The sequence below is a fragment of the Megascapheus bottae genome, chromosome 9, assembly GCF_031878675.1.
Source record: "Megascapheus bottae isolate mThoBot1 chromosome 9, mThoBot2.hap1, whole genome shotgun sequence".
NCBI lineage: Eukaryota > Metazoa > Chordata > Mammalia > Rodentia > Geomyidae > Megascapheus > Megascapheus bottae.
The window spans coordinates 30,627,175-30,650,722 of record NC_143517.1 but is presented as its reverse complement, the minus strand read 5'-3'; the positions used below and the strand labels follow the sequence as shown (position 1 = coordinate 30,650,722).

Below are 23,548 nucleotides of genomic sequence, written 5' to 3'. Positions count from 1 at the left end.
GATAGGGAAGGGGGGAAACAAGATGAGGGGTGGGGATTGGGGGAAGGGAAATGGCGACCAAGGCATGTGAAAGGGTATCAATGTATGGGAATTAATGCACCATCTATCTGGCAAATATCATGTAATCCTTCTATTAATTACAATAAATAATATATGAAAAAAAAGAATGAATTGTAGACAGTTGTTGAAATTAAGTAATATTTAGCACTGCAGTTAGTCCAAAAGATGTATGATACAAAAACGAGTATTGCATTTATCATCTATTCAGGTTAGGCACTATGAATCTTACTCTATTATTTCAATTAACCCTGATGACTGGGTGCAGCTGTATTATGTCCACCATGCAGAGGGGAAATAAATGGGAACAGTGAAGAAAGGCTTTTAAAGGTTACATCACTTGTTCATGTCATGCCACCAAAAGGTGGTATCAGTACAAATATTGGGCTGTTTGTCTCATTAAGGGACTTTGCTAAGCACTGGGCCATAGGCTTCTCATTTACTTAAACCTCACAACAATTCTATGCGATAGATGTGATTATTAGTCAATGGTCATACAATTATCTTCTCTGTGTAAGAAAAAGGCAGGCCTATACTTTGGTCCTTTCCAAGTGCAAATAAGTGACAGAACTAGCATTTGAACTCAGGCCTGACGTATCTCTAAACCACTGTTTTATTTGAGTTATCTATCTCCCTTTTAAGCTACCAAAAAAAAAAAATCAATACCTTCTTATAGACACTTTTCAACAGTTTCTGGTATTGATTCCAGCAAACATTTTCTAATGAGGACAACGCCTCCGAAATTACCTGGCTTACTGCCCAGGGTTTCTGTTGTTGTTTTGTTTTGCCTGTCTTGAAGCTTGAACTTAGGGTCTGGATACTTTCCTTCAGTTTTCTCAAGGCTAGGACTCTACCACTTGAGCCAAAGCACCACTTCTGGCTTTTTCTGTGTATGTAGTACCGAGGAATGGAACCCAGGGCTTTGTGCATGCTAGGCAAGCACTAGGCCACACTCCTGATACCTGGAAGTATTTTTTTGAAAGGAAAGATGTAAATGGAAAATACATTGAAATACTGCTTTGATTTGTTTCAGTAAATCAAAAAATTTAGGGAATAGTTTGAGAGCAGAGATGTATCTTTAAAACAGGGAATAGCTGGGTGCAGTGGCTCACGCCTGTAATCCTAGCTACTCAGGAGGTTAAGATCTGAAAACTGAGGTTCAGAGCCAGCTTGGGCATTGGAGACTCTAATCTCCAATTAACCACCAGAAAACCAGAAGTGATACTGTGGCTCAAGGGATAGGGCAGTAGCCCCAGGGACAATTCCCAGGCCCAGAGTTCAAGTCCCTATACTGACAAAAACCAATCAAGCAAACAAACAAAAACCAGAATATAAGAATGTAAGAAAAAAACAGAATGTAAGAAAAAAATGCTATGGTAATGCTGACCAACAATGTTTCATAGAATTGTGATGAAGCATATACTGTACCAGAACAACAGAAACAGCTTCATTACCAAGTCTAGTCTAAGCCTCATCGTTTTCCCTAACAGAAAGCCAGTTCAGAAAATATGAATACTCCATTTTTTAGATTTATGCAATCTAAGGTCCTTTGCTATGTAGGTACCAATGTCCAAAGAAAATATGCAATTCAATGAAGCCAGTAAAAAAGGAAGATTACAAACATCTGTATACACTATAGGTAATGCAATCCAAATATTTTAGACTTGGACATAAATTTGACTCCTATTTATGTCTGTCTGTCTGTCTGTCTGTCTGCCTATAAAAGAGAACTCAAAGGTAGTGCAAGGGTATGTTGTCTGAAAAGGAGCTTACATTGGCCTCTAATTAATAAGCTTCCTTTAACTATAGGTGCCAGGGATCTTTTCTCTTGTCTTTTCAGAGATGATTATTCCTATATTGGTATATACTTTTACTATCTAGAATATAAATTTCTTTAGTTTATTTAGTCAGTCTTTTCCTGATGGACATTTAGATTGTTTTTAAACCTGTTAGCATACAGTGATGTTACACTAAATATTTTGGTATAGGTCATTCTGCACATTTTGAAATATATTTTAAAATACATTTTTAGAAGTGTTCATACTTCTAAAAAATTATGCAACAGAAAAGAAACATATTAAGCAATATGCTCATACCATCTATCCTTAATGAAAAGATACAATGTTAGGATAATACCTAAATGTTAAAACAGCTAAACAGAAGTAAGCCATCAGTTCATTAAGTTGCTCTAATAAGTTTCAGTACTTATTACTTCTGCAGAGAATATACCAAGACTAGAGATTTTATATTCTCAAAAACATAAGACAAAAAATTTACTAAAATATGCCTCAACAAGAGTCTGGTGCTCTTGTATATCCAGAGACCCACCTTCTAGATAAAATCAAAACACTAACAATAAAAATAAATGAAGTTATTTGGAGGCATTATCTTCTTTTGGACATTAAATAATATCACCTCAGAAGAATTAATAAATCCGCATTGGTTTCCTCATTAAAACAATCCTCAATGGGCATGGTAGAGAACATCCATTCTCCTAGCATCTGGGAAGCTAGGGCAGGAAAATGATGAAGCTGGTTAACGTCAGCTTGATGTCCTATGAGACTCTGTCTAAACCTGCCTTCCTGTCCCTGCACACAAATAATAATAACTTCATACTTTCTAACTTACTGCTAGAAATAGAATTTATAGAATTCAGTTGATACTGTCAAAAATGCTGTGTTTAAAACTACTATCATTAATTGTTGTTCTTAAGGTACTATGTTATCTCTCATCTCTTTTGCTGTCCCTTGGTTATCTCATATTGTTACAGTATGTCACTTTGTTACCTGATATATCGGATATATTTGTATTTGGTTATTTGAAATTGGATAGGGAAAGGGGAAAATAAGATGAGGGGTGGTGGTGGGGGGAGGGAAATGGGGACCAAGACATGTGAAAGGGTATCAATGTATGGGAATTAATGCACCATCTATCTGGCAAATATCATGTAACCCTTCTATTAATTACAATAAAAAATATATATTAAAAAAACTACTATCATTAAATTTTAACTTAAGACTCTCTAATCCATTATTTTCATTAGAAAACATTTTATTTGAATTCATGGTTTCAAAAGGTAAAAACAAATACCTGCCAAAACCAAATAATTTGTTTGCTGTTTCTTGTATAATGTCGGTAAACCGTATTTCTCTGCCAATCTGTCAAGTCAACCTCCTGCATGCCACACAACATAACCTGGGAAATGAGCACAGCAAGGATTTAGTAAGGAGCGTATAGTGAAACTTTCTGATACATAAAAAGTTACACATGTGGCATAATCATGTCAAGAGTGTGATAAGAATCACAATAAGCAAATGTGCTTATGTGTGTGGCAAATAAAAATCACAACAAGCAAATCCAAATTTTGACAGCACATCATAAAGGATTCTTTGGGATGTTTTCCCCATGTTGACTGAACTCAAACCACCTCTTAACAGAAAAAGATACCTACTTTATTACCGTTTTAACTAAAATTTAGAAATATTCTCAAGTTATTAATAATGTTGAAATCATTCCTTACGATTGCCAGTGGGTGACACTGATGGATGATTTTGTGCTCATGATACATTATAGTTCAGAGAATTCAATCAAGACACTTAATTGCTAAGGGAGGGCAGGGGATGGGATGGGAAGGGAGGGAAGGAGAGGGGAGGGAAGGGAAGGGAAGGAGGGAAGAAACAGGGCACCAAAACAGCCCCCTTCCCCATTAACATGTTTTCTATAATAGCATAATAAAAGAGCCTAACCTCCAATTCTTTTTCATCGAAGTACTGTAGCCACTGAAGGGGAACAACTTCATTAAAACCATCAAGGAAGGCTTTGGTCTGTTCTTGTACTCCTCGAGAAAAACGCCATTCTGTCATTAAACTAAAAACAAAGATGCTATGTGAAAATAGGACATCTGTACGTGAAATTAGATTAAAAGCACTAAGAACTTTAAAAAAATTCCTTCTTTTTCTCTATATACCACATTTAGACAGAACATGTGTATCAAGCATATATACCTGTATATATGTAAATACATACACCACATGTATATGTGTATGTACTCATGTCAATAGTCAATAGTATGATTTTGTGTGAAAATTGTTCTAGATATCAACAACTGTTAAAAGGGATAGCTGTTAGTTTTAAACCAATGGGTTCTTATCAGTACACTAGCAAAATTTCAGCATTAATATATACGCAACTCCCAATATTGTGTGCTGGCATAGGCACACGATGGTCATAGTCTGTCTATGCCTTTGCCAAGGACTTGAAAAACAGCTCAGGGATTAATTATCTTGATAACCTTGCAATGATAATCTGCCCTTGGTCCACATTTTTATATAGTTTCATAGTCTGGAAGGATTAAAATGTGCTTGTTTGTTGAACAGATTTCCTAATAAAAATAAAGTATCAAGATCACAATGGAATATTCTGAAAAATATTTAAAATACCCACAGCGTAGAGAAGTAGGACAAAAAAAAGATAGAAGAAAATCTGTTACTGATCTATCCATACAAGGACCTTTGAAATGATGATCTTCTGGCTAGATAGCACAAACTGCCTAAAAAGGAGAATTAATATAGTAGGGGTCAGAGAACAATCTATCCATGCTATTCCAATTCTATCTTTTCATTTTGTGTTATCACATAAGTTGGTTTTCATCAGTCAAAAATCCTTTGCCTTGGTTGGGTACTGGTAACTCTTACACCTGTAATCCATGGTTTGAAGCCAGCCTGGGGCAGGAAAGTCTGAGACTCTTATTCCAGTTAACCACCAAAAAACTGGAAGTGGAGCTGTGATAAGGCACTAACCCTTGTCATGGTGGGGGGAGGGGGAATAGACCCACAACAGATTAAAGCCAAACCAAAACTCAAACGTGTTTCTTCCTTTCAACCCAGCCAGTCTTAAACTAGTCTCTGTCCTCTTTATTACTGATCTTCTAAGAGGGACTAAATTCTTTGTTCAACTTTCTCACTTCCTACTCATGTCAAATTTTAGTAAACCATGGTAATTTGGCTTCCAGTATCTTTTCCAAGAACTCAAAATTTTCTTTAGAAATGCTACCAAAGATCTAACTGTTAAACAGGATACATTCCGGGCCTTCATGCTACCTCGGCCTCCTATAGGGGTCATTAGTATTTCAACTCCTATGCCATACCTCCTGGATTGCTCATTCCAATTCTGGCTGAACTTGGGGAACTTCAAACTAACCAATGTTGATGCTGTATGACTTCATTCCTGCCATAGCTTCAGAAATACATTATGTCATTTTTTAAGTTCTATAATTAGTCATATTTTAAATCTCATTACTAGATTACTGAAACTCTCTAGTATTTTGATCTCTTAATTACTCCCTGTTAAATGTCTCCCAGTGTATCCTCAACATACCATAACTGTCATTCTCCAAATAATTCTGATTATGCTATCTCAGTTTATAATGACTATAATTTAGAATATTGAATAAATATTGAGATGTTTTAGAATAGTAGTTTCTTTATAGTAAGTTGAAATTTTGTGTAATTTTAAGCTCACATCTAGGCACTATTTCTCACCTTTTTTTTGGTCAGTTGCTGGGTTTGAGCTAGGGCCTAGGCGCTGTCCCTGAGCCTCTGCCTCTCGGTGCTCAAGGCTAGCAGCACTCAAGCACTTGAGCCACAGAGCCACTTCCAGTTTTTGAGTGGTTGGTTAATGGGAGATGAGTCTCACAGGAATTTTCCTGCCCGGGCTGGCTTTGAAATCCAATCTTCAGATCTCAATCTCTTGGGAAGTTAGAATTACAGGTATGAGCCACTGATGCCCCCCCACACACTCATAACATTCCTAAACACTGAAGTTACTTGTACATTCACAAATTAAACAAATCCCTTTATTTCCTATGTTCCTGTTATTTTCTATTTCCCTAGAAATTCATCGTCCCGTATGTTCTCAGAGATGTTTTTGTATGTGTGCTGATCCTGATGCTTGCACTCAGGTCCTAGGCACTGTTCCTAATCTTGCACTCAAGGTTAGTGTTCTACCACTTAAGCCATTTCTGACTTTTTGGTAGTTATCTTCCCATCTTCCCTCCCCCACCTTCATTCCAGTTCTTAAATGTAGGGCCTGAGCACTATCCTAGGGCTTTCTAAAGGCTAGCACTCCACCACTTGAGCCACAGCACCACTTCTAGCCTTTTCTGAGTATATGGCAATGATAAATCAAACCCAGTGATTTGTGCGTGCTAGGCAAGCACTCTACCACTAGGCCAAACTCCCAGCCCTGCTTCAGTAGTTATCTTAAGGACAAGTTTCACAGACTATCCTGTCCTAGACTAGCTTCAAAGGGCAGTCTTCAAATCTTAGTCTCCTGAGAAGCTAAGGTTATATAGCCTTGAGTCACTAGAGTCTAGCTTTCTCACAGATGTTGTACGAACCAACTCTAACACAAATCCCTATGAAGAGATTTCCTGAAGGCAATCTTAGTTCCTGAAGGGACTGATAGTTCCTTTCTCACACTGCATGCTGACAGCACTTCATATATATTTCTAACATTCATTTAGTCCTATTTGTTGAACTTTTTTTTCCTTGGACTTTCTCAAGGCTAGAGCTCTACCACTTGAGCCTCAGCACCACTTCCGGCTTTTTTCTTTCTATGTATTTGGTACAGAGGAATCGAACCCAGGTCTTTGTGCATGCTAGACAAGCACTCTACCACTGGGCCAAACTCCCGGCAGTTGAACTATTTTGTTTACTAAAGGTATCAACTAAGAGAAGGGTAGAATCACAGATTGAAAAACAAGATTAAACTCTGATTTACTAGGGACTGAGACAGAGCCTCCAAAAAACTGTATTCTGGATTAGATTATCAACTCTTTACAGTAGGTAATATAGAGGTAAGATTTTATGACACAGTTAACACAAAACAGAAGAAGTTCAAAGTACTACTACATAAATGTAACAAACCTGATGTGATAAATTTTCTTATTTCAGACCACTGGCAGTATTTTCTTCAATGCATAAGTCATTCTATTAATTGGTTATTGTTAGGACTTTGTACAAAGGCTTAGGAATATACTATATACTCTCTTCATGGACATCTTTTCTTTGAAATATAAAGACATGCGAATATAACTGTAACCCTTCTATTGACAATTTAAAAAAAGAATAATCAAAAAGATAAAATATAAAGACATTGTAATCTCCAGTACTCATGGCAGAACAAAGCAAACCAAAAATTCCTCAGAAAATTCCAAGATGTACAATGAAGAAATAAGTGATTGGTAATTTCTATTATTTAGAAATAACTGGTCTAGTAAAAATGTAGGGAACAAGAGGCTTCCAATGCTAAGTAGTATGCATTTAACTTAAGACAAGAAGAAAGGATTGCTTTTTAACCTCCCAAGAAAGTAACATAGTAAAACCAGGAGCTGCTGGCGTAATCCTGTAATCCTAGCTACTCAAGAGGCTGAGATCTGAGGATTGAGGTTCAAAGCCAGCCCAGTCCAGGAGTCTCTTATCTCCAAATAAGCACTAAAAAACCCAAAGTGGCGCTGTGGCTCAAGGGATAGAGTGCTAGCCTTGAGCTGAAGAGCTCAGGGACACAATTGGAAAAAAAAAAAAAAACAAGGGAAAAAAAAAAAGAAAAATCTCATATTATTACTCTATCTGATTTTGCTATCTGGTATACAGTATATATGTTTATTTGAAAAGGAAGAGGAGAAAATAAGATGATCGGGAGGGGGTATGGGGAAGGAAATGGGGACAAAAGCATGAGAAGGGGTATGAATGAGAAGGGGTATCAATATGTGAGAGGTAATGCACCCACTACCTGGCGAATGCAAGTGTAATCCCTCTACACATTACCCCAACAATAAAAAATATAAAAAAAGATGGAATTTGTAAGAAAGCAAAACAACACAAAAAGAAAAGAATCTCATTTCTATATATCTATTCCAGAGATAAGCAGCATGGAGTTGGATTCATGCTTAAGGAGGTTTTCTGCTGTCCTCCTTGTCCTGGATCAAAGTAGACACTACCTGAATGACTCCTAGTAACAGAAATGACTGAACAGCATGAAACAAATATACTGCAATTTATGTAGGTATTAGAAAATGACATGTATCTATCTACTGACCTGAAAGATGAGAAAAGCAAGCTAGAGTAACATTAATGATTTGCTTCTGTTTTAAAATACCAAACCAAAAAAAAAAAAAAATACAAAAACCTGACAGGAAGAAACAAAAATGAATGCCAGAATCCAGTGAAGATGGGAGTGAGATTGGAGTAACATGAATAGAAATGAATCAGGTAGAAAAAAATGAGAACTTCTATTCTGGACACACTAAATTTAAGATAATTATTTAGTAGCAAACTTGCACACAGGCCCAATCAGGACCTCCCTCTTACAAAACAACAAGGTTTTGCTCCTACCTAACAGAGCCTCGGTGGCTTTATCTAGAAATGAAGGTGTGCACCACTGCTGCAGCCCCTTTTCCAACATCAATACACATGATTCCTTCCCCGCAGAATGTTCACGGCAAATGGTGGTGAGAAAGTAAAGGTTGTTATGTATTTTCTCATTTCAAAAACATTGGGTGTGGTGGCTCATATCTGTAATCCTAGCTACTCAGGAGCCTGGGATCTGAGGATCTGGGTTCAAAGCCAGCCCAGGCACTAAAGTCCATGAGGTTCTTACCTCCAATTAACCACTAGAAAACCAGAAGTGGCACTGTGGCTCAAGGGGTAAGGCAGTAGTCTTGAGCTGAAGAGCTCAAGGACAGAGCCCAGGGCCAGAGTTCAAGCCCCAAGACTGACAAAAAAAAAAAAAAGGTGTTTCCCCAAGTTATTTTGGAATAATAAAATTAGGAGTACAGGTGAGAATTAAGTTTTAATGTGTAACTAAGTTCAAGTTAGCCTATCAGCTTACCCAATGTATTCATCTTTGTTCTCCTCAGTCACCAGGATATTGGAACCTCCCAACTTCAGGTCATGTGAAGTAACTTTTCCTAAAATCTCCATGTCTACAGAAAAGTACATTTCTAAGCCACATTCTTCTATGTTGTTATCTCTAGGCAAAATAAAACATAAACATATCCATATATAAGTAGATATATTCTTACTAACAAAATAAATGGGTTTTAAGAAATAGATTACTGAAAAAAATAAATCTTCAAACCTTATCCAGATAAGAGAGTTATAAAATTCAGTATCAATAGACTCCAAATCCTTAATAGTAAGTTTTTTACTTAGCATACGCTTGTAGAATGGTAAAGAAAAACCAGTATCAATAAACTTTCCATGAAATAGTGCCTGCAAAGAAAAGCAACACAAGTTATATCAAATTGTTTAGTAATAAAAATTATACAGCAATAGTTTCTTATGTATAGTAGAATAATAACACAAAATGAAGCTATCTCATGAAAACATATCAATAAGTGAATGGCACATATCATAAAAAAAACATATTAAGTAGGATGATAAAAGACCTTTTAGAAAAAGTAGGAATTGGTAATAAAATACTCTAATGTTTTATAAATTAACCTAACTGGATTCAGAAAATGAAAAAGACCTCTGTGCAGATAGAACCCACTCTTAATCTTTATTTTCAGGAGCACTGTGCTCCATTCATAAAAGTGGTCAAGGAAAGAAACCACTGCAGTATCCCAGAAATTTCTGACCCTGGGGGATTTTTACTGATACTGACACTATTACGTTCTTACTGTCTCCCTACCACTCTCATAAAATGAGTCTCCCCTATCTCAGTTTATGCCATCATCAATCATTACAATTACTCCCTTGCGTACCTATTTAAACTCTGCCCTAGTACATTTCCCACAAAATCCCCAACCTGGCTAAATTTCAACTCTGATGTTACTCAATGCCTATACATAGGTAGCAAAAACACACCAGAAATGCATGTATTAAGCTAGCTGGTTCATAGCTAATAACCTAAAAGCTAATGCTTAATTTTGCCAATTAATATTTTCCCACTCTTAACATTATTTCCTTCCTATTTCTTTTTGCTCAATAACTCCTCTGCAGTCTTCCTTCCTGAGTTGACCTGACAATATTTCATTGAGGAAACAATAATTGGGAGAGAACTTTTGTAATGTTTCTACCAACTCTCACTAAATCGCCTACATTTACAGATTTTATTATTTAAAAAAAAGCTTTGGGGCCGGGAGTTTGGCCTAGTGGTAGAGTACTTACCTAACATGCACAAAGACCCAAGTTCGATTCCTCAGTACTACATATATTAAAAAAAAAAAAAAAAGCCAGAAGTTGTGCTGAGGCTCAAGTGGTAGAGCTCTAGCCTTAAGAAAGCCCAAGGACAGTGCTCAGGCCCTGAGTTCAAGCCCCACAACTGGCAAAAAAGGAAAAAAAAGCTTTCTATTATCTTCTGTGTACAACAAATAAATCACTTACTCTCTTTTACATAGGCCATTACTGCCATATTCCTTGTATTACTGACATCATGACAGTCTTTACACTCATACTTGTTCATCACTATCAGCAATATAAATTGTGCGTGCACGCACCCGCTGTTCCTGAGGCTTGAACTCAAGAGTCTGGGTGCTATCTGAGTTTTTGTGCTCAAGTCTAGTGCTCTATAACCACTTGTATAACCTTCAGCTTTTCTCCAGGTTAACCGGAGGTAAGAGTCTCATGGGCTTTGCTTTCCTGTCCAGGCTGGCTTTGAACCATGATCCTAAGATTTCAGCCTTCTGAGTAGCTAAGATTACACAGATGAGCCTCCAGCAACTGCAGTATAAATGATTTATTCTCCTTCCTTCCTTAACTTGCCATCTACTTCTACCTGCTCTATGCTCCTTTATAGCAAACTCATTAAAAGACTTCCTTATGCTTGCTGTCACTATTTCTTCCATTCTCTCAATTCTCTTCTCAATCTTTCCAACTTACTACTCATGAGTATCTTTCACCTCAATCAACTCAGACTTCATTTAGTCAGCCTTTCAGTAACATTTCATTGAGATATTTTCTTTCAACAATCATTTTCACTCTACTTTCCTACTTCAGTTCATTTGCTGATTCTTTCTCATTTCATTAACTTATGGATGCCTCCAGTCGTTCTGTCCAAATTTACATCTTTAAATAATCCTCCAGGCTTTAGTACTCTCTTCATGGAGAATATTAAAAGCCCAGAATGACCAAATGCCTCTAACCTAGATAACTTCTCATTCTTCTCAAGTTAAATACCTAACAACCTGTTTTACATTTCCACAGAGTCTACATGTATCCCAAACACAGCAACCTAATCTATATGCTTGATCTCACACCCTGATATTAGCTCTTGCTTCAACCCAGCCTACTGTGGGAAGTGGCAACTGCCACAGGATGTACAAGCCATAGATTTTGGTGAATACTTTCTTTGCATCTCATAGGTCAGAAAATCCTTTTAAGTTCTACCAGAATTCGAGCCTGGTAGTAAAGTGGTTGAGATAGTGGACAGCTCACTAAAGCACCTACATTTATGAATTTATTATGAAAAAGCTTTGAATTACTGTCTTGGCAGAGTTATATACCTAGAATCTAAGCCACTTCTCTGTCACTGCCAAGGTTGTTAGAATAGTCTTATTGTTTCTACACTTGCTTTCTTTTGCTATCAATCAGTCTTTATTCTATACAGCAGCAAAGCAAACTTAATAGCATTCAAGTTAAATCATGCTACTTAACTTGTAGTTCTAACTGTTCTTCTCAAAAGAATTGAGGTCTCATTTCCTACCATACATTCCTCCATAAGCTCTGTTCCACTCATGTAGTCTTTCCATACCAAAAATCACCTCTGCCTTGGAAAACTTTGCCTTGCTATTGCTTCTGCCCAAAATGTTTATCTACAAGGTACTGTCACGAATTAATCCCTTGCCTTCTTCATGTTTCTGTTCATATGCCAATCTTTAGAGGCCTCCTCTAACCACAATATATAAAAAAGCAATTACTACCTTTTCCCAAGCACTTATTTATTATTTTGCTCCCTCTCGATACAGATCCCTAGGGATAGGAACTGTATCTTTTCTTATCTCCAGTGCCCAGAATAAGGCACGTCATTACAGTAGGCCCTCAATAAATAACTTGATAAATGAATTAATGGAAAATCCATTCCAAAAAAATGTATATACTTGCTTGCATTTTTTTTTTTTTGCTAGTCCTGGGGCTTGAACACAGAGCTTGGGCACAGTCCTTGGCCTTTCTCAAGGCTAATGCTCTACCACTTGAGCCTTAGCATCACTTCTAGCTTTTTCTGTGTACACAGTATTGACGAATCAAACCCAGGGTTTCATGCATGCTAAGCAAGCACTCTACCACTAGGCCATGCTCTGGGCCCTGTATATACTTTTCAAAAGTAATTCCACAGGATGCCTGCATATTCCAAACACATCAAGTCACTTAAGAGATAATAATAACCTTTTATTATAAAATCATATTACATATAATTAAACCTTAGTTTAAAAATGACTTAAATATAATTAACTATTTAAATAATCCTCATATTAACAAGCTGCATTTTGTTATTCTCTTACAAAGTAAACTTTCTTGGTAACAAAATGTATGACTGTCAAGTGTAGTAGCACACCTATAACCTCAGCACTTGGGAAGCAGGAGGATTGTAAGTTCAAGGCAAGCCTGAAATACACAGAAAGACACTATCTCAAGAAAGGAAGTAAATAACAAATATAATGCTTAGCTTCTCTTACTAATGTTCTCATAAAACGCTTTTGAAATAAGCCATGTTTAAGTAACTAAAAGTTGGAACTCACCATTGCAATAAAGCGACCAATGAAACAGAAGTATGAAAGATGGTCTGGATTTATGGTTGATGCTGGATTAATCTGTAGACAATAGTTGTTTTTGCCCGCATATTCAAATAAGCAATACATTGGGTTCAAAACTTCATGTGAAAGTAAGAAAAACCATTCTCTATGAGAAAATAAGTGAATGTTTTAGCTTTCATTTATTTGTGAATTTAAAAAGAAACCTTAAATAACCTATACATACACATCATATCTGTTCTTAAAAGCGTTTAACAGTTTTACTGCCAATGCCTCAGCCCTCCTCTATCTAAACTCTTCTATGAGCTAGCTTTCCATTCAGAGTTACCTGCTGGTAACTCTACTGACAAACTACAAAATCACTCTTCTTTAAGAGACAGGTTCTTTGCTATGCTACACTTTTGAGTATGTCTGAACATCCATTCAACTGTGGTAGAATCCACCTTTTCTCTCAATGCATACTAAAATCCAGCTCCAGGAATCTTTGAAAGCAATTTCTAAATATTACCTCTATTAGTTACTAAATTCTTTATATAACAAAACCCCTTTTCACTGGATTGTTAAGTTTTATATATTTTTCTACCCTTAATTCTTATAGGCGTTTTAGGATCAATGTATAACACACATTTTTATTCGTGGTTTTTGTTTTATTTCTGGTGGTGGTAGGGATCACAGTTGTGTCCTCAGGCATACTAGATGAAGGCTGTCTCACTGAGCTACTCCCCAACCCCACAACTGGCTTTCATAATGTTTTCTAGTGATACTATAATACATAGCACACTACTATAAAAGAATACTTTACATCTTGTCAATATATTAAAAAGGGAACCAGAATTAAAATATTAAATGTGATACTCTCTAATTTTATTAATTATAGCCTTTTTAATAATTCCTATCATAAAATACATTCAATTTATAAAAGGTCTTTTCAACAGAAATTTCCTCTGAAGAAGATTCCCAACTTAAAGGCAGTGAGAACACTTACATTATCTGCTTAGTCACAATTCTTCATTCCTTATCATACCCCAGCTGATATTACTGACTCTAAGGAAGGAGAATCTTGGCATATGATCATAGCCCTCAAGTGACTGGCTAGTAATGCTGAGCACTATAGTAAAACAGTGTATACTAACCAAAAGGCGAAAGAGCTACTTAGGTCAACATATTCTAATCAAAGAAGGGGGTGTAGGGTATAGTGTTTTTAAAGAAAATCCAGAAATCTTGGTTCTTAAGCATAAGTTGGTCATTTCCATATTACTAATTAAGCAACCTAAAAAAATTTATTTATTTATTTATTGCCAGGCCTGGGCTTGAGCTCAGGGCCTGAGCACTGCCCTTGGGCTTTCTCAAAGCTAGAGCTCTACCACTTGAGCCCCAGCTTCACTTCCAGCATTTTTTCCCTATGTATGTGGTTCTGAGGAATCAAACCCAGGTCATCATCATGCTAGGCAAGCACTCTACTTCTAAGCCAAACTCACAGTCCCAACAACCTAAAAATTTTAAAACCACCACAGGTCACTTCTATGCAGGTTCTTTTTTTCTTTCTTTCTTTCTTTTTTTTTTTTTTTTTTTTTTGCCAGCCCTGGGCTTGAGCTCAGCGCCTGATCACTGTCCTTGGATTTTCTCAAGGCTAGAGCTCTACCACTTGAACCTCAGCACCACTTCCAGCTTTTTTCTATATATGTGGGGCCGAGGAATCGAACCCAGGTCTTCGTGCTTGCTAGGCAAAGCACTACCACTAGGCCAAATTCCTGGCCCCTCTATGCAGGTTCTTATGGCTTGGCAAACTACTTACCAAAAAAAAAAAAATTTTTTTTTAAGCGCTTGCCTTTGTTGCTAAACAAAACCAACTGAAAAATGATTAATACCAATGCATAAAATTAAATCCAAACCCAAATACTAGTTGAACCATGTGACTTTCCTTAGTGATGAGGCTGACATATGCCCCAGGGAAGAAGACTAACCAAGTCAAGTGAAAATGTATCCAGACACACAAAAAAGCAAGAATAACATTTCCCATAGTTTCAGGTCATTATCAGGGACCAAGACAGCAGAGGAAATCAAAGCAATTCAAATGAATGATTATATGGCAATTAACCTTTTTGCTGTACTAGCACAAAAGAGAAAAATGCCTAACGAGCAAGAGACAGAATAGTTAACTATCAGCACATCCTTCTCTACACTCAGATGAACTGAGGGGGCATAGAGGTTGAAAAGTTATGACATAACAGATGAGCTAACAGAACCTACAAAAGAAAATAAAATGAATAACCACTAATGAGGAAAAATCACATCAGAAGCAGTAAAAGGTAGGGCAGTACTATCGTGATATAAGGATAGGCTCAAGAAAAATCAAAACAAAATACAAAAGCACAAAGATAAAAATGATTAGAGAAAAGATGACAGACATATACGACTGAGAAAGGAGATTCCACATACCCATGATTGATGTTCCTGAAGAAAAATGGAACAAATGGAACAGAAAAAAATATTCAAAGACAGAAGAAAATTTTCTTGAAATTAAGGAAGATCTTAATATGTTCGTTTCAAAACAATCAACAATGAAATTAATGAACCTTAAGGTAAAGGACTGTGTATGTAGACTCACAGACAAGTTTCCTACAGGGGCTAGCCTCATACTTTATAGTACTTACATTCAATGCTAGAAAATAGTGAAGCAATGCCTACAGAGTACTGGAGAGCCATGTGTCATGTGAGGTATGTAGTTTAGGTGAGGTGGCAATAGAAAATCTTTTTCAGACACTGAAAGATTTAGGAATCTACAGCCCATAACCTTTTTGTTTTTCCTCCTTTATTAACTAGTCTTGGGGTTTGAACTCAGGGCTTGGGAGCTGTTGCCAAGCCTCTTTTTGCTCAAGGCTAGAGCTCTACCACTTGAGCCACAGCTCTACTTCTGGGTTTTGAGTAGTTAATTGGAGATAAGAATCTCAGGGGACTTTTCTTTTCTTTCCCCCATCCCCTGCCCCGAGGGACTTTTCTGCCTGAGCTGGCTTTGAACTACTGTCCTCAGATTTTGACCTCCTGAGTAGCTAGGATTATATGCATGAGCCACTGGCATCAGGCTAGCCCATGAACTCTTGAAGAAAACATTTGAGGATAAATCCATCCCACCAGCACATGAATCAAATAAAGAATTCGGAAATAAGGAAACAGTAGTATAAAAGAGTTGTCTTCACTGAGTGATGGTGGCTCATGCCTGTAACTCTAGCTACTTAGGAGGCTGAGATCTGAGGATAATAGTTCAAAGCTCACTCAGACAGAAAAATCTGTGAGACTCTTAGTCTCCTTTAAACACCCAAAAGGCCAAAGAAAGAGTTGGCTAAATACATTAAAAGTGCAAGATATAGAACCAGACACAAACATTTAAGGCAAATAAGACGTCAGACAAGAATGTAAATGTAATAACATCAGATAATGGAAAATAATACCCTATTTTCTTACTTCTAAGGCCTATGTTCCACTTTATTTCTAAACAAACCTAACATATTCTAAACATATTGCGAGAAAAACACAATAAGTATGAGTACTTATCATGGCAGGTAATATTTACTGCAGAAGCATCATAATTATATTCTGGACAAAGATATATACTAGCAGCAATAAAACTGATAACCTCACATATATTAGCTATCTGTTTCCATGAGCATCCTGCAATTCTTTATGATAGTTATACTAAAATTTTGATTTTATAATCATGTATACTTGTGAAATACAAACTCAAGAGCTGTTGAATTCTTTTTTTTTTTTTTTTTTTTTTTTTTTTGCCAATCCTGAGTGTTGAACTCGGGGCCTGAGCACTGTCCTTGGGCTTTCTCAAGGCTAACGCTCTACCACTTGAGCCAAGCACCACTTCCAGCTTTTATTCTATGTATGTGGTATTGAGGAATCGAACCCATGCATGCTAGGCAAGCACTCTACCACCAGGTCACTCCCAGCCCTAAGTTGAATTCTTACAAGAGACTTTGTGAAACTTTTATTTAAAAAATGAATTATTGTCAACTTAAGTTTATGTAAAGCAATGTAGAGAAAACAAATTTTAAGGATTTTCCACTCATTACTAAGACAAATACTTACCATGAACATGTGGAAAATGTCTTTTTCAAAGAATAACTTTGATTAGATTAAAAGTGCAAACATAAAAAGAATGTACAATGTTAAAATAACAAAAACTAAATATAGTTTTATGCCAGTCAATTTATTATGATATATCCATAAATGGAATACTCTGCAGCCATTTGATAAAAAAGAATATTAGCTTTCTGTATATATGTATATATGTGTGTATGTGTATAGGTTTTTTTTTTTTACCAGTCCTGGGCTTGAGCTCAGGGCCTGAGCACTGTCCTTGGACTTTCTCAAGGCTAGCACTCTACCACTTGAGCCTCAGCACCATTTCCGGCTTTTTGCTATGTATGTGGGAATCGAACCCGGGTCTTCAAGCATGCTAGGCAAACACTCTACCACTAGGCCAAATTCCCGGCCCCCAATATGTATAGGTATTTTCATCCCACTGATACAGAAAATGTCTACAATGTAAAAAAAAAATAATCAAAGTGTATGAAAGAGCCAAATCACTGCCTTTCTTGCCTTTCATTTTTTTCCCTTCCTCCCACCCTCCTTTCCCTCATTATTTAATTGGGAGTGCTGGGAATGAAATGGATCATGCATGCTAAGCTCTGCCACTACATGCTCACCAGCAAAATAAATCTTACATTTTCTAATTGTATAGTTCATCTTTTAAAATACACTCACTGTATACAATGAGCTTATTTCAAAGCAGATAGGTGTTTAACTTTACCTTGCCAGGCCTCCATAATCAAGTCCTTCTTCTCCTCTAAATATTACATATAATCGCCTCCTCAAATCATAAGGTTTTAATGCCATAATCTAATTAAAAACAAGAACAAGAATATTTAAACACACACAGACTGTTATTTCTGAAACAATTTAATTTATACTTAACTATATTTTCTAAATAAATTGTCTCATCTCTAAATGAACACACTGATCTACTAACTTTTCTTTGACTCACTTTCATACACTCATCCCCTCTTCTAATATTCAATGATATTTCTACTTTGGGCTAGTGATAAGGAAAAAAAGAGCTCAAGAAGGGGCATCAAGGTTTGAGAAGTAATGTACACATTACCTCTAACTGTAATCTCTCTGTACATTATCCTGACAATAAAACAAAATTAAAAAAAGAAAAAGGAAAAAAAAGAGAGTTCAATAAAACAAAAAACAAACAAACAAAAAAAGCAAAACTTTTTTTCTTGAGGATTTGTGGGGAGGGAGAGAAAAGGTTAGTGTGGGGCTTGAATTCAGGGCCTCAGTGCTATCCCTGAGCTTTTTTGCTCAAAGTTAGCCTTCTATCACTTTGAGCCACAGAGCCACTTCCCATTTTCTGGTGGTTAACTGGAGATAAGAGTTTTACTAGACTTTCCTATTTTGGCTGGCTTCAAACTGATCCTCAGATTTCAGTCTCCTGAGTTGCTAGTATTACAGGCATGAGCCACCAGGGCCCAGTGAGGAGACTTCAAAGTAATCAGAAAACATTCTCTTCCTTCTCATTCTTCAAAACTGTACCAAAATAAGTGACTTATTATTTTTTTTCTGAGCAGCAACAGTTAAAAAGGAAAAGAAACTTTTTTATAACCTGCTTATAAATCTCATGTCAATGTTTACTTAGCCAAGTCTTCATATTCAATAAATTTCATCAACATTAAAAATAAGTAGGCTTGGGGCCAAGAGTGTGGCCTAGCGGTAGAGTGCTTGCCTAGTAAGCATGAAGCCCTGGGTTCAATTCCTTACACACACAGAAAAAAGCTAGACGTGGCTCAAGCGGTAGAAAGCTAGCCTTAAGCAAAAAGTATCCAAGGACAGTGCCCAGGCCCTCAGTTCAAGCCCCAGGACTGACCTTCCTCCCCCCAAAAAGTAGGCTTCACCTGTGGATAAAAACGAATTACTTCATGACTGTGGCTCACGCCTGTAATCTTAGCTACTCAGGAGGCTAAGATCTGAGGATCAAGGTTCAAAGCCAGCCCAGGCACAAAAGGACCTGAGACTCTTTTCTCTAGAAGACAAAGATGGGAAGTGGGACTTGGCTCAAGGGTAGGGTTGTAGCCTTGAGCTGAAGAGCTCAGGGACAGCGCCCAGGTTGAGTTCAAGCCCCACGACCCACCAAAAAAAAATTACTTCTACCACACATATGTGAGATGCAAGAACCACACAGTCAAGACTAGAGGAGCACAGTACAGTTTAACACCAGGCCTCTTCAGGGACAGTCATAAACTCCATCCCTACCTAACAATGAAAGAGCACGATTCGTTCAACAAGACAACATAAAGAAAAGGAAAGCCTAACGAGAATTTAGATGTAATTACTAAAATCAGGTCAATACCTTGGAGTAAGGTATTTGGAAAGGTGAAACATTTGTTTTGCTAAGAATTTATTAACTCACACGAAAAAACCAAAAAGTTTGATAGTAGCTATATTAGCTTTCATGTCACTAGTTTTAAGTATTGGGCTAAAGAACAGTAAGTTAAATAGCCATGTTCTCATGGAACTCACATTCTAGTAAGATCTAATATGAGGTATCAGGTGTTATGAAAAAGAATTAAGTAGGATAAATGCTAGAACATGGCTGTGAAAGAGGTGAGCAGGAATGGGAAGTTTTATAGGTTTTTTTTTGCCAGTCATGGCAACTTCAGGGCTTGGGCTCTATCCTTGAGCTTTCTCAAGGCTAGCACTCTACCCTTGAGCCACAGCACTTCTAGCTTTTTCTGTGTATACAGTACCAAGAAATCGAACCCAGGGCTTTGTGCATGTGAGGCAAGTACTCTACTACCATGAGTCCACACTCCCAGCCCAGGATGGGCATCTTACACTGCATGCTTAGGCGAGGTTGTTTTGAGATCATGTCATCAAAAAAGAAGCCTAAAGATGAGAATGAATTATTTAGAGTTTGTTAGTAGTCTCTGTTAAGCTTAATGTATTATTAATAGTGTGCACTAATGGAAAATTCAAATGAAATACAGTATCCACCAATTTCATTTATATTTGTTAGTATTATCAAAATATTTTTTGTTTGAGGTAATAAATTCTTAGCTAAGTGAGTGTTGAAACAGATCAACTTACTCTAAAAGTGTGTTTACTGTTTATTGAGTACATACATATCTAAATTCATGATAGAGTAACTGTCTTTCAGTCTCAACATCTTTACATATAAAAAGGAGAAAATAATATGAGGTCTTGTGAAGATGAACGAAATAACAAAGAGAACAGGCTAATGCCAAAGCAAATCACTCGATGCATGGTGAGGCTTAAAACAACTATTATTATTATTAAAGTAATCACTCAGCAACTGGTACCCAAATCTTTAGTTTTCTTTAGTTCTATAGTTGCTGTTTCACTCTGATAAAACTTTCTTTACCTGTTGGAAGGAATCTTCAAATAAGGTCTGCCGGGACACATTGATCTTTACATGACTGGGAAGTGCATTAGACTAAAAACAAAAATATCATAATATCATGTCAGCCATAGCATACATACAGTGTAAAGATCAGACTAAATGATTATAAAGATAAGATTTATTTACCACTGTAGTACCTGGCACAAATAACGAAAGTGAGCAAGTTTCCACCTAAAGCTGCGTTCGTAAGCAATCTGTGGACCACCTTTTGTTCTAAAGAAAAATAAAACAAACTACATGTTAATACAGGGCACTCTGAGTAATTAATACTCAAAATGAAAGCAGAGAGTGCCAGTCCTACATATGACTAAAGAAAAGAAAAAAATAAAGCTACATACAATAAGACAATAGAGAGGGGAGCATAAGGCCAATCACAACACATGAAGACACACTTCATGCAGGAATGAGTGTTTTCATAACTAATTAGTTAACTAAAAACATTCAAGTCTACTACAGATTAATTCAAAGCAAGCTTTTACTATTCCCTAATTCTAAATGAGGATAATCACTATATGTAGATAAGACCTAGAAGAAAATCATACCATAAACCTGAACAAAAAAATACTGCTAGACTACTGCACTGTTGGTGGGCATATAAACTCATTCAACCACTATGCCACTATGCCACTAAACAGAGCTCCCCTATGCCCAGCAATCCCATTACTTGGCATTTACCCAAATGTCTAGAAACAAGGACATACTAAAGCCACTAGCACAACAATGTTCACTGCAGCACTATTTACCATAGCAAAGATATGGAACCAACCCAGATGCCCCTCAGTAAATGATTGGATGAAGAAGATGTGGTATTTATACACAATGGAATTCTATGCTGCCATCAGAAAGAACAACACTGTACCATTTGTAAGGAAATAGAAAGACTTGGAAAAAAAAATCATATTAAGTGAAGTAAGCCAGACCCAAAGGAACATAGTCTCAATGGTTTCCCTCATCTGTAATAATTCGTACTCATCTAGGACTCTCCTAGCAAAGGATCACAATAGCTCAAAAGCTTTGTACATATCATATAGGATGAGACTAAACAAAATGAACTCTAGGATAGGGAAATAAGAGGTTTATCTTTGTAATTATTGTTCTTAATGTACTATGTGCAGTTACTTCTTTTCTCTTTTTTTTCCCCTTATGGTTAATTTCATGTGGTCACTGTATCTGACTTTGTTACCTGGTGTATTGTATATATGTTTATTTGTTTCTTTGAAATAGGGAAGGGAAGGAGGGAAACAAGATGAGGGGGTGGGAGAGGGAAAGGGACAAAAACATGAGAAGGGGTATCAATGTGTGAGAAGTAATGCACCTACTACTGATGAATGTAACTGTAACCCCTCTATACATTACCCCAAAAATTAAAAAAAAAAAAAGAAAAGAAAAGGAAAGAAAGAAAAAAATACTGCTGGAGGAAACAAAGCAAGAAGAAATTCTTAGGAAGAAGTTACAACCAGGCCACATAAAGCAGTTAGTTAGAGAAGCGGCATAATAGTGGTATCTGGGGATGCAGGGATTTATTTTTATCATGATTTCTCCTCACAAGAGAGAGGGCCTAGATCTGCTGTCTATTTAGAGATAGCCTAACAGATAGGTACAAAGAACTTGCACAGACTGAGGGGATATTTAAGAGTGGAAAGAAAGGGAAGTGGGGCTTGCCTCAAGGGTAGAGCAGTAGCCTTGAGCTGAAGAGCTCAGGGACAGTGCCCAGGCCCAGTTCAAGTCCCATGACCCACCAAAAATAATAATAATAATAAAAAAGAATTGGCTAACCAAACTTATAGGGCTGGGAGTTTTGCCTAGTGGTTAAAGTCCTTGCCTAGCATGCACAAAGACCTGGGTTCGATTCCTTGGTACCACATACATACAAAAAAGCCGGAAGTGGTGCTGAGGCTCAAGTGGTAGAGCTCTAGCCTTGAAAAAGTCCAAGAACAGTGCTCAGGCCCTGAGCTCAAGCCCAGGACTGGCAAAAAAAAAAAAAAAAAAGAGTGGAAAGAAAATGTTCTCTTATATTGTCAGATTCAAGTTAATTCAACAAAAATTAAATATGTAGTGTGAACCTGCCAGTTTTCTAGATAGTGAGTACATTACTTATTAATAAGTAAAAATATGTTTTTGTGGAATTAGTAACTAAGCACTACTAGGAGAGAGACAAAAACACATGAATAAATAAACTACGTATAGTATGTGTTAAAAGGACCTTGATAGGGGGCTGGGAGTTTGGCCTAGTGGTAGAGTGCTCGCCTTCCATGCACAAAGACCCGGGTTCAATTCCTCAACACCACACAGAAAAAAAAAGCCGGAAGTGGTGCTGAGGCTCAAGTGGTAGAGCTCTAGCCTTGAGAAAGTTCAAGGACAGTGCTCAGGCCCAGGACAGACAAAAAAAAAAGGAGCTTGATAAATGGCACACTACTTGGGGGAGAGGACTATTTCTTAAAAGCAGAAAGGACAGGTTTTGGGCATAACTCAAATGATAAAGCACTTACTCAGCAAGCAAGGTACTAAGTTCAATCCTTAGTACCAGAGGGAGGAGAAAGAAGGAAAAAAAACAAAGATTAGGAGTGGTATGGGAAGAAATAACAGGAGCAGACTGATAGACAATGGATATTTGTGTGAAAACATGAAGAGGAAGAGAACATAAACCATGTAAGTATTTAGAGAAAGAATATACCAAGCAGAAGGAATAAGGACCACAAAGAGGTAGAAGCATGAGTTTGGGGTCCGGCCAGGTGGACTTTGAAGGTGGTGCATAGTGAATAAACAGGAAAACAGAAGTTACAGAGATAAGTCAGATTCTAACAAGTCAGATTCTGTAAGGCCTATTAGATCATTATACAGATTCTACTTTATATGTGGTAATTTTTACTTGACTTAATTGACTTCTTATTTAGAATTTTAAAAATCATTCTGTCTGTTCTATAGGGAATAGTATCACACTATACCAGGTGTGAACACAAAGCAGCTAGAGAGGACTCCAGTGTCATTGCAGGCAGAAAAAATGAAAGATTAGACTCAATTGGTGATAGAGAAGCGGTGAGATACAGTGGATATGTTCTCAAGTTGAGAACAAAGAAAAATTACAAGTGATAAAAGTTGTTAGGTAAGCACATATGACACTGTGAATTTGCAAAAGGCTTTATGACGTGCTTCCGCTTTCTAAAGTGATACAAGACCACACATGTGTAAGGATGAAGGCACGATCTGTCCACTGCTTAATTAAGGAATCTATCTGGAAAACTCAGTTT

At 36.9% G+C, this 23,548-nt stretch overlaps 1 protein-coding gene across 5 annotated transcripts in view; it reads right to left on the bottom strand.

Moving 5' to 3' along the window:
- The window catches only part of Wwp1 (WW domain containing E3 ubiquitin protein ligase 1), an 85,215-nt gene that overhangs the window by 9,621 nt on the left and 52,046 nt on the right, over positions 1-23,548 (bottom strand). For all 5 annotated transcript variants that reach the window (XM_090339022.1, XM_090339018.1, XM_090339020.1 and 2 more), the window contains 8 exons: positions 20,438-20,513; positions 20,262-20,333; positions 17,628-17,716; positions 12,797-12,956; positions 9,196-9,329; positions 8,947-9,087; positions 3,804-3,924; positions 3,148-3,252 (listed from right to left, as the gene is read on the bottom strand). In XM_090339022.1, the coding sequence (XP_090195148.1) occupies positions 3,148-3,252; positions 3,804-3,924; positions 8,947-9,087; positions 9,196-9,329; positions 12,797-12,956; positions 17,628-17,716; positions 20,262-20,333; positions 20,438-20,513 (898 nt within the window). The remainder of the gene's footprint in view (positions 1-3,147; positions 3,253-3,803; positions 3,925-8,946; positions 9,088-9,195; positions 9,330-12,796; positions 12,957-17,627; positions 17,717-20,261; positions 20,334-20,437; positions 20,514-23,548) is intronic.